General features: G+C 44.2%; 1 protein-coding gene across 2 annotated transcripts in view; it reads left to right on the top strand.

Annotated features, from left to right (window-relative positions):
• The first annotated feature begins 2019 nt into the window (after positions 1 to 2019).
• kcnd2 (potassium voltage-gated channel, Shal-related subfamily, member 2) overlaps positions 2020 to 11519 on the top strand; it is a 251669-nt gene continuing 242169 nt past the window's right edge. For both annotated transcript variants that reach the window (XM_062994726.1, XM_062994725.1), the window contains exon 1: positions 2020 to 3179. In XM_062994726.1, the coding sequence (XP_062850796.1) occupies positions 2074 to 3179 (1106 nt within the window). In that variant the 5' untranslated portion in view covers positions 2020 to 2073. The remainder of the gene's footprint in view (positions 3180 to 11519) is intronic.

Genomic DNA, 11519 nt, shown 5'->3' with positions numbered 1-11519 from the left:
TCATGTTGCTGTAACTCATGCAGAATGAGGCCTGGCATTACCTTGATGTCAGCATATGGCTCTTTAAAATACCAATATTTGCATCAAGGGTACCTTCAAACATATGTAAGTCACCCATGTCATGGGCACTAATGCATGCCCATACCATGAGAGATATTGGATTTTGCACTTTTATCTGATAACAGTCTAGATACACCAACCAGGCATAGCATTATGACCACTGACAGGTGAAGTGAATAACACTGATTATCTCTTCATCATGGCACCTGTTTGTGGGTGGAATATATTAGGTAGCAAGTGAACATTTTATCCTCAAAGTTGATGTGTTAGAAGCAGGAAAAATGGGCAAGCGTAAGGATTTGAGCAAGTTTGACAAGGGCCAAATTGTGATGGCTAGACACCTGGGTCAGAGCATCTCCAAAACTGCAGCTCTTTTGCGGTGTTCCCGGTCTGCAGTGGTCAGTATCTATCAAAAGTGGTCCAAGGAAGGAACAGTGTAAACCAGAGTCATGGGCAGCCAAGGCTTATTGATGCACGTGGGCTGGCCTGTGTGGTCCGATCCAACAGACGAGCTACTGTAGCTCAAATTGCTTAAGACGTCAATGCTGGTTCTGATAGAAAGGTGTCAAAATACACAGTGCATCACAGTTTGTTGCAGAAGGAGGACCAACACAATATTAGGAGGGTGGTCATAATGTTATGGCTGATGGGTGTAGTTCTTTTAGTCTTGGCATAGACAACTTAATGTCATTTATTTTACAAAAAGAAGTAGAAACATGGGCTTATCTGAGCCGTCTGTCATGTGACCAACTTGTAAGTCTTTCTGCATGAAATGAATGTATGGATTTTTCTTTGCGTAACAGAGTTTCAGGTTGCATTTCTCAATGCAGCGGTGAACTGTGTTAAATGACAACTGTTTTCTGAGGTACTCCATGTGGCAATAATATAGCCATGTGGCTATATTTACCACAGTAGCATGTTTCTTGCAATGCCATCTGAGAACTTAAACTTGATACATATCTATCTGTCATAACATTAAAACCACCTCCTTGTTTCTACACTCATTGTCCATTTTATCAGCTCCACTTACCACATAGAAGCACTTTGTAGTTCTACAATTACTGACTGTAGTCCATCTGTTTCTCTGCATGCTTTTTTAGCCTGCTTTCATTCTGTTCTTCAATGGTCAGGACCCCCACAGAGTAGGTATTATTTAGGTGGTGGATCATTCGCAGCACTGCAGTGACACTGGCATGGTGGTGGTGTGTTAGTGTGTGTTGTGCTGGTATGAGTGGATAAGACACAGCAGCACTGCTGAAGTTTTTAAATACCGTGTCCACTCACTGTCCACTATATTAGACACTTATTGCTGCTGTTTGAGTTGGTCATCTTCTAGACCTTCATCAGTGGTCACAGGACGCTGCCCATGGGGCGCTGTTGGCTGGATGTTTTTGGTTGGTGGACTATTCTCAGTCCAGCAGTGACAGTGAGGTGTTTAAAAACTCCATCAGCATTGCTATGTCTGATCCTCTCATACCAGCACAACATTTACATTTTACATTTTCAGCATTTAGCAGACGCTTTTATCCAAGGCGACTTACACTGTGACTGTGACAGTATACTGTCTAAGCAATTGAGGGTTAAGGGCCTTGCTCAAGGGCCCAACAGTGGAAACCTGGCAGTGGTGGGGCTTGAACCAGCAACCTTCTGGTTACTGGACCAGTACCTTAACCACTAGGCTACAGCTGCCCTACACACAACACACACTAACACACCACCACCATGTCAGTGTAACTGCAGTGCTGAGAATGATCCACCACCCAAATAATACCTGCTCTGTGGTGGTCCTGTGAGAGTCCTGACTATTGAAGGACAGGGTGAAAGCAGGTTAAAAACAGTAATTGTAGAACTACAAAATGGATAAGATATAGTTTCAGAGAATGCTTGATGCCCTTTGAACTTTAAGACTAGTTATGTTTTATTTCATTATATTTTACAGATGCCTGTGTCTTCTGTAGTAGACCTGTAAAAATCAAGTACAACTGAGTTGGACTATTTGCTGTACAGATCAGCATGGCGGCCGGAGTAGCAGCCTGGCTTCCCTTTGCCCGTGCTGCAGCCATAGGATGGATGCCTGTGGCCAGCGCCCCCATGCCTGTTCCACCACGGGACAAAAGTCGATCTAAGGATGGCTTGATCATCCTAAACGTAAGTGGCTCAAAGTTCCAGACATGGAAGAACACCCTGGAGCGCTATCCTGACACTCTGCTCGGCAGCACAGAGCGCGACTTTTTTTACCACGAGGAGACCAATGAGTATTTTTTTGACCGTGATCCGGATATATTCCGCCACATTTTAAATTTCTACCGAACTGGGAAGCTACACTACCCACGTCATGAATGCATCTCGGCTTATGACGAGGAACTGGCGTTTTTCGGGATCATCCCTGAGATCATAGGGGACTGCTGCTATGAAGAGTATAAAGATCGTAGGAGGGAAAATGCAGAGAGGATCCAAGATGATGAGGACAGCGAAAATACCAATGATGTTGCATCACCGGACATGTCATTCCGTGAGTCCATGTGGCGCACCTTTGAGAACCCGCACACAAGCACAATGGCGTTGGTGTTCTACTATGTCACCGGTTTCTTTATCGCAGTCTCAGTTATGGCTAACGTAGTGGAGACTGTTCCATGTGGCAGATTCCATGCCAGGGTGGTTTCATGCGGAGAGCGTTATGAACTTGCGTTTTTCTGCCTGGACACGGCCTGCGTGATGATTTTTACAGTCGAGTACCTGTTGCGCCTGTTTGCTGCACCCAGCAGGTATAAGTTTGTCAAGAGCGTGATGAGCATCATCGATGTGGTGGCCATCATGCCATACTACATCGGCCTGGTCATGACGGATAACGAGGACGTCAGCGGGGCATTCGTCACCCTTAGGGTCTTTCGAGTTTTTCGGATTTTCAAATTCTCGCGCCATTCGGCCGGTCTGCGCATTTTGGGCTACACACTCAAGAGCTGCGCCTCGGAGCTCGGATTCCTCCTGTTCTCTCTCACCATGGCTATCATCATCTTTGCTACGGTTATGTTCTATGCCGAGAAAGGCTCCAATTCCAGCAAGTTCACCAGCATTCCTGCGGCCTTCTGGTACACCATAGTCACCATGACCACGCTTGGGTAAGTCATGCGCTAACAGTACAAAGCTAGGTGAGCGTGGAGTGTATGTCCATGTGTGTTTGTCAGTGAAAAGCTTGTGTTGCTGGCCTTTCTGTCATTTGCGTTTCCGAAAGGTCAAGTAAACTGCTTTTGCCAGAGTCAAATGACCTTCAATAATCCTGCCTCATGGGAAATTAGGGGGGGCATCAAACTGGATCAAAGTAATATCTTTGCTGCTAGCATGGGGAAAGACAGAGCTGAAAATAGAAACCACATCAAGGGGAAGGGAGATCAATAAATGATATAGGTCTACAGCACGTATTGAAAAGTGAGAAACGGGGGTCCCTGGCACAGGTTTTAGTATTGACACAGGAATACCTTATGTGCCATCAAATGACCATTTTGATACATTGTTATTGTGATAAAAATAATTCTTTAAGGTTCGTTCCTGTGAGGTCCAACACATTATAGAAACTGATGTGTTGGCGTATGTTATGTTAAAGAAATAAAAATTAACAATTTAACATTTTAAATACTTAAATACAACATTGTGTTAGTTAAACATTAAACCATATACAAACAAAATGCCATTAGTTAAACACAATATACACCGATCAGCCATAACATTAAAACCACCTCCTTGTTTCTACATTCACTGTCCATTTTATTAGCTCCACTTACCATATAGAAGCACTTTGTAGTTCTACAATTACTGACTGTAGTCCATCTGTTTCTCTGCATGCTTTGTTAGCCTCCTTTCATGCTGTTCTTCAATGGTCAGGACTCTCCCAGAACCACCACAGAGCAGGTATTTTTTGGGTGGTGGATCATTTTCAGCACTGCAGTGACACAGACATGGTGGTGGTGTGTTAGTGTGTGTTGTGCTGGTATGAGTGGATAAGACACAGCAGCGCTGCTGGAGTTTTCAAACACCTCACTGTCACTGCTGGACTGAGAATAGCGCTCCGTGGGCAGCGTCCTGTGACCACTGATGAAAGTCTAGATGACCAACTCAAACAGCAGCAATAGATGAGCGATCATCTCTGACTTTACATCTACAAGGTGGACCAACTAGGTAGGAGTGTCTAATAGAGTGGACAGTGAGTGGACACGGTATTTAAAAACTCCAGCAGCACTGCTGTGTCCGATCCACTCATACCAGCACAACATACACTAATACACCACCACCATGTCATTGTCACTGAGATGCTGAGAATGATCCACCACTCAAATAATACCTATTCTGTGGTGGTCCTGTGCGGGTCCTGACCATTGAAGAACAGGGTGATGGCAGGCTACAAAGATATGTAGAGGGATAGGTGGACTACAGTCAGTAATTGTAGAACTACAAAGTGCTTCTATATGGTGTATAAATGGAGCTGATAAAATGGACAGTGAGTGTAGAAACAAGGAGGTGGTTTTAATATTATGGCTGATTGGTGTATGTAGACACCCTGTTTCACATCTCATTTTCAAACTGTGGTTATGCCCCTCTGCAGCTGTAAAAGCCTCAACTCCTCTGGGAAGGCTTTTCACAGCATGTTGTCATGTGTCTGTGGCCATTCACTCAAAAGAACATGTATGAGGTCAAGCACTGGTGTTGGATAAGAAGATGTGTATCCCAGTCAATGTTTTAAGTTATTCCAGCAGTGCTGCCTTCTAATTGATTAGTTGGTTCCTTTATACAGGGTGTATTTTTGCAAATTTGATTTGGGGTTGTATATAATTGTACACAGGTCAAGAGCTAATTAGTTAATGTCCGAAGACATTGTTTCAAGTCCTCTCAAATGTACTTCAGTTTTTTTGGGATGTGATCAAATAGAACATTTGTAGCTTTAATGGGCCACTGACAAATTTGCAGTAATTGTGTGATGCATTCATGCCAATATGAATCAAAATCTGAAATCAATGCTTTCAACACCTTGTGGCATCCCTTCAGAATTGAGCCACTGAAGGCAGAAATGCCTTATTGATGAGGAAAGGTCACAAGAGAATGGTTTATTACCTTTGAGTGTTTTCATTTAAAAATCTTTAAATGGGACCCCCCCCTCCAGGGTGTTACTGTGTGCCTTGTGCCCATTGAAAAATTGGGATAGGCTCCAGCACCTGCGCGAATTGGGTAAGCGGTTAAGAAAGTGAGTGAGTGAGTAAATGGTGCCCAGGTGGCGCTTGGGATAGTGTGCTAGGATTCTGAACTCCCAGAGTTTGAATCTCAGCTCTGCTACTGGTCGGCTGGGCGCCCCCTAGCAAGCACAATGGTCAGTGCCTGTAGCATATAAAATTGGCCACTAAGTCTGCTGGGTGGAAAAAAGCTGGACTAAAAAAGGAATGGGGCTTCATCAAATAAAAAGCTTTAATTTTTGTATAACAAATGACAATTTTAATGTATTATAATTGTAATAAAAATATATATTTTTTCTATTTTATTTATGCATTTTCTCCCATTTTCTCCCGATTTAGTGTAGTCAGTTTGTCCTCCGCTGCTGGGGGATCCCTGATTTGCAGTCGAGGTGGGCATATTGCTGCTCACACCTCCTCCGACCCACGTGCAGCCCTTAGCGGAACTTACACAGCGTTTGAAGACCCCACCCACATAGTCCGGCCAACCCGCCCTAGCAGAACAGTGTCTGCTGCAGGCACTGCCAATTATGCCTGCTAGATGGCGCCTAGTCGAGTTTTGGATCGAGGAGTTCAGAATCTCTGTGCTGGTGTGCTAGCGGAATATCCTGCTGCGCCACCTGGGCGCCTTTAATAAAAATGATTTTTGAAGGTTTTTTCCTGTAAGGTTCTCCACATTATAGAACTGGTGTGTTGGTGTATGTTATGTTAAAGGTTGGCACCAGATAAAGATAAAAAAAACAAGAAATAAAAATCATTTTAAATACTTAAATCTTACACTGTATTAGTTAAACATTAAACCATATACAAACAAAATAAGAACAGTAAAAAATGGGATATTGCGCTAGGATTCTGAACTCCCCAAGGCTGGGCACCCCCTTGCAGGCACAGTTGACAAAGCCTGTAGCAGACCACTGTTGGCCACTAAGTCTGCTGGGTGGAAAAAAGGCTATATAAAAAAAGGGGTGGGTCTTCGATGCAGTGTACGGAACCTGGTTAGTAGCCTAAGGTGCTTGTACAGAGGTGAAGGAACGTGACGATCAGTATGTGCAGGAGTCTGGCCTCACGCTCAAATTCACCAAAGTGTTGGTGAATAAGAAGGGATCAGTGGACTGCACACTCGTTGGAGGGAGTGTGTGTCAGTGTGTGACTCTATGTGTGCTAGTCTGGCCTCATCACGTGAGACTGGCACTCGTGTGAGGGAGCGTGTGTCAGGCAAATATACCCTCCTCGGATGCGATCGAGGTTATCAGCAGCGGAAGACCAATTGGCTATGGTACAATGGGGAGAAAATTCATAAATAAAATAGAAAAAAATCTTTAAATGACGCCCATGTTTTGCTCAGGATATTGTGCTAGGATTCTGAACTCCCCGAGATTGAATCTCAGCTCTGTTACTGGTCGGCTGGGCACCCCCTAGCAGGCACATTTGGCAAAGCCTGTAGCAGACCATTGTTGGCCACTAAGTCTGCTGGGTGGGAAAAGGACGGACTAAAAAAGGGGTGGGGCTTCAACGCAGTGTAAGGACCATGGTTTGTAGCCTGAGGTGCCTGTACAGAGGTGGAGGAACGTGGCGATCAGTATGTGCGCGTGTCTGGCCTCATGTGAGAATCCACCAAAGTGCGGGCGAATAAGAGGGGGTCGGTGGACTACGCACTTGTCAGAGGGAGCGTGTGTAAGGCAAATACCCTCCTTGGACGTGATCAAGGTCCCCAGCAGCGGAAGACCAATTGGCTATGGTAAAATGGGGAGTAAAGGGGAAATATATATACAGTGTATCACAAAAGTGAGTACACCCCTCACATTTCTGCAAATATTTCATTATATCTTTTCATGGGACCACACTATAGAAATAAAACTTGGATATAACTTAGAGTAGTCAGTGTACAACTTGTATAGCAGTGTAGATTTACTGTCTTCTGAAAATAACTCAACACACAGCCATTAATGTCTAAATAGCTGGCAACATAAGTGAGTACACCCCACAGTGAACATGTCCAAATTGTGCCCAAAGTGTCAATATTTTGTGTGACCACCATTATTATCCAGCACTGCCTTAACCCTCCTGGGCATGGAATTCACCAGAGCTGCACAGGTTGCTACTGGAATCCTCTTCCACTCCTCCATGATGACATCACGGAGCTGGTGGATGTTAGACACCTTGAACTCCTCCACCTTCCACTTGAGGATGCGCCACAGGTGCTCAATTGGGTTTAGTCCATCACCTTTACCTTCAGCTTCCTCAGCAAGGCAGTTGTCATCTTGGAGGTTGTGTTTGGGGTCGTTATCCTGTTGGAAAACTGCCATGAGGCCCAGTTTTCGAAGGGAGGGGATCATGCTCTGTTTCAGAATGTCACAGTACATGTTGGAATTCATGTTTCCCTCAATGAACTGCAGCTCCCCAGTGCCAGCAACACTCATGCAGCCCAAGACCATGATGCTACCACCACCATGCTTGACTGTAGGCAAGATACAGTTGTCTTGGTACTTCTCACCAGGGCGCCGCCACACATGCTGGACACCATCTGAGCCAAACAAGTTTATCTTGGTCTCGTCAGACCACAGGGCATTCCAGTAATCCATGTTCTTGGACTGCTTGTCTTCAGCAAACTGTTTGCGGGCTTTCTTGTGCGTCAGCTTCCTTCTGGGATGACGACCATGCAGACCGAGTTGATGCAGTGTGCGGCATATGGTCTGAGCACTGACAGGCTGACCTCCCACGTCTTCAACCTCTGCAGCAATGCTGGCAGCACTCATGTGTCTATTTTTTAAAGCCAACCTCTGGATATGACGCCGAACACGTGGACTCAACTTCTTTGGTCGACCCTGGCGAAGCCTGTTCCGAGTGGAACCTGTCCTGGAAAACCGCTGTATGACCTTGGCCACCATGCTGTAGCTCAGTTTCAGGGTGTTAGCAATCTTCTTATAGCCCAGGCCATCTTTGTGGAGAGCAACAATTCTATTTCTCACATCCTCAGAGAGTTCTTTGCCATGAGGTGCCATGTTGAATATCCAGTGGCCAGTATGAGAGAATTGTACCCAAAACACCAAATTTAACAGCCCTGCTCCCCATTTACACCTGGGACCTTGACACATGACACCAGGGAGGGACAACGACACATTTGGGCACAATTTGGACATGTTCACTGTGGGGTGTACTCACTTATGTTGCCAGCTATTTAGACATTAATGGCTGTGTGTTGAGTTATTATCAGAAGACAGTAAATCTACACTGCTATACAAGTTGTACACTGACTACTCTGAGTTATATCCAAGTTTCATGTCTATAGTGTGGTCCCATGAAAAGATATAATGAAATATTTGCAGAAATGTGAGGGGTGTACTCACTTTTGTGATACACTGTATATATATAAATATCTATGACACTGCCGATCAACCAGTCTTCCCATACACACACTCACAGGCATGCACTATTCACATTCAGTGAAGCGTGCGGACACTTTCCTACCACAGTCCTGTCAGTACAGTTCTCTGAAGCGGTGGTGTTCAAAGCCATGACACACACTGTTAGCTGCTAAGACGGAGACTTATTTCACTAATGCATGCTTTTCCTCAAACGTTCATTTCACGCTCTCCATGGTCCCGAATGTAGTTGCATGCTTTACCCGCAGTACACGTCAGTCCCTCTGAATCGTCAGGAAGGCCGGTGGCATCACTCAGACTCTTACACAGCAGGCAGTCTTCGAGTGCCGAAAGGCCGGTCCTCCGACTGTGCGCTCCAACACTTAATCTGCGCCTGGTTCAGTGAGCGTCGCAGTCGCAGTGCAGTCACTTTCATAACATGAACTGCGAACGGCTGTGCACCCAGGTCAAACTGACAGGCCGTGTAAATCAGTTCAGCGTGGCTGTAATTCTCATTTAATGCTTCGAGTTTTATCTCGGTGAGCAGTATTCCGTCTGATATTACACCAGATTTGTGCTGAGTCTGTGATTTTGCCCGTCTCACGCCAGCCTTTCTAACCTTTTATCCTTTTATTCACTATAGGTACAAAATCATACAAAGTTCAAATGCTTATTACTGGGTTTTTCTACAACATTGGATGTTAAGTTACCTGTGAAAGTGAATGTGGGTGGTGCAGTGGCACAGCGGGTACTGTAAGTGACGCACAGCTTTTAGGTATTGGATTTCAGGAACCCATGCCTAGATCTATGCCTAGATCATTGTTATTGTCTTTGTCACATTGACATGGTCTTTCCATGAGTTCTCTTAAGTACTCTTTTTAATCCCTTACCTTTTAAGGTCCGAGGTGTGGGTAAGTGAATGGATGAGTGTGTGTGTTGGGAAATAAAGAATAATTTTTGCACAAGATGAGATTTCAGGTTGTTTTGACTGGCACAATTATGGTTTAACATAACACCATTTGTTTACTGACAAAAAAATGTACAGGGTGCTTAGGTGAACATGATGTAATAAAGTCTTGACTAACAATATAATAGATAAGATTAATGAGAGATAATAGAAAGCAAAAGCAGCGATTACAATACAGTAAGAGATAGGGAGATGGCACAGATTGGCACATCTCATTGTGCTGTGCTGAGTTTGTACTGAAGGATTACTTATCTGTCAGATTGAATGATATCAGTAAAGAAAAAAGCAATTACAGTTCCATGCTGAGTTAATAGCAGGAGTAAGTGTGTGTCTTTGTGTGTGTGTGAGTGTGTAAGGGGGGGTACATGGCATGTAAGTAGGTGAGCCTTTGTCACAGGGGAAAAGGCAATGACTCACAAGATCTGGCTACTAATGAACTGTATCTTATAAACCTTCCTGCAGCTGCAGAACCTTAGTGATGCAACCCCTTTTAATCTCTTTCCACTATGTTTGATTACACAACTTTATTATTTTATTGAACAATTTTATTCCTTTTATTCCTTGTCTTTTGTTACTAACTGTGTTAAGTTTGGCAAATACCCATCCACATTTGTGTTTTCGTGACAGATTGCAGTTTGGGAGACCAGACAGACTCGTCTGTGATTTCTCTAAGTGGTAGTTTGTGTAGTGTGTGAAAACCACAATGACTTAAAAGGCTCCCGATAACAGGAGATCAAGTTGCACAGTGTAAACTGTTTAGCAATCTGAACACTTCATGTAGTATGTAGACTCCTCTGTGGTGTAGTGTGCTGACAATGTTTGATGTATACTGTCCATTTTATCAGCTCCACTTACCATATAGAAGCACTTTGTAGTTCTACAATTACTGACTGTAGTCCATCTGTTTTTCTACATACCTTTTTAGCCTGTTTTTACCCTGTTGTTCAATGGTCAGGACCCCCACATAACCACCACAGAGCAGGTATTATTCAGGTGGTGGATCATTCTCAACACTGCAGTGACAATGACATGGTGGTGGTGTGTTAGTGTGTGTTGTGCTGGTATGAGAGAATCAGACACAGCAGCGCTGCTGGAGTTTTTAAACACAATGTCCACTCACTGTCCACTCTATTATACACTTCTACCTAGTTGATCCACCTTGTAGATGTAAAGTCAGAGACGATCGCTCATCTATTGCTGCTGTTTGAGTTGGTCATCTTCTAGACCTTCATCAGTGGTCACAGGACGCTGCCCACAGGGTGATGTTGACTGGATATTTTTGGTTGGTGGACTATTCTCAGTCCAGCAGTGACAGTGAGGTGTTTAAAAACTCCATCAGCATTGCTGTGTCTTATCCATTCATACCAGCACAACACCCACTAACACACCACCACCATGTCAGTGTCACTGCAGTGCTGAGAATAATCCACCGCCCAAATAATGCCTGCTCTGTAGTGGTCCTAGGGGAGAGTCTTGACCATTGAAGAACAGTGTGAAAGCAGGCTAACAAAGCATGCAGAGAAACAGATGGACTACAGATCGACTAAAGTGCTTCTATGTGGTAATAAAATGGACACTGAGTGTAGAAGCATGGAAGTGGTTTTAATGTTATGGCTGATAAGTGTTTGTGTTAAACATATTGAGTGCATTTTGTCTCTTTGAAAGTGTGCTTCTCTACACACGTGATCATCTCTGTGTAGTCTGCGTTGCGCCTCAAAAGAACAAGCCAGTAAAGTATTATGCTCTTGATAGTTTGCCTATGTACAGTTTATTTCTTTCTTTTAAACTCAGCAAACACGGTCACTTCTCAAAGCATCATTAACCAAGCCTTAAGTGTTACTGTTACAGCTTAGCAGTTACCTTATACACAGCTTCACTGACTTCCTTTACACTGCAAGAGTAGCAAGCTTGCGT

Source organism: Trichomycterus rosablanca, chromosome 1 (assembly GCF_030014385.1).
Source record: "Trichomycterus rosablanca isolate fTriRos1 chromosome 1, fTriRos1.hap1, whole genome shotgun sequence".
Classification (NCBI taxonomy): domain Eukaryota; kingdom Metazoa; phylum Chordata; class Actinopteri; order Siluriformes; family Trichomycteridae; genus Trichomycterus; species Trichomycterus rosablanca.
Note: the sequence above shows the minus strand (reverse complement) of the source record. Positions and strands in the feature narration are given on the sequence as shown.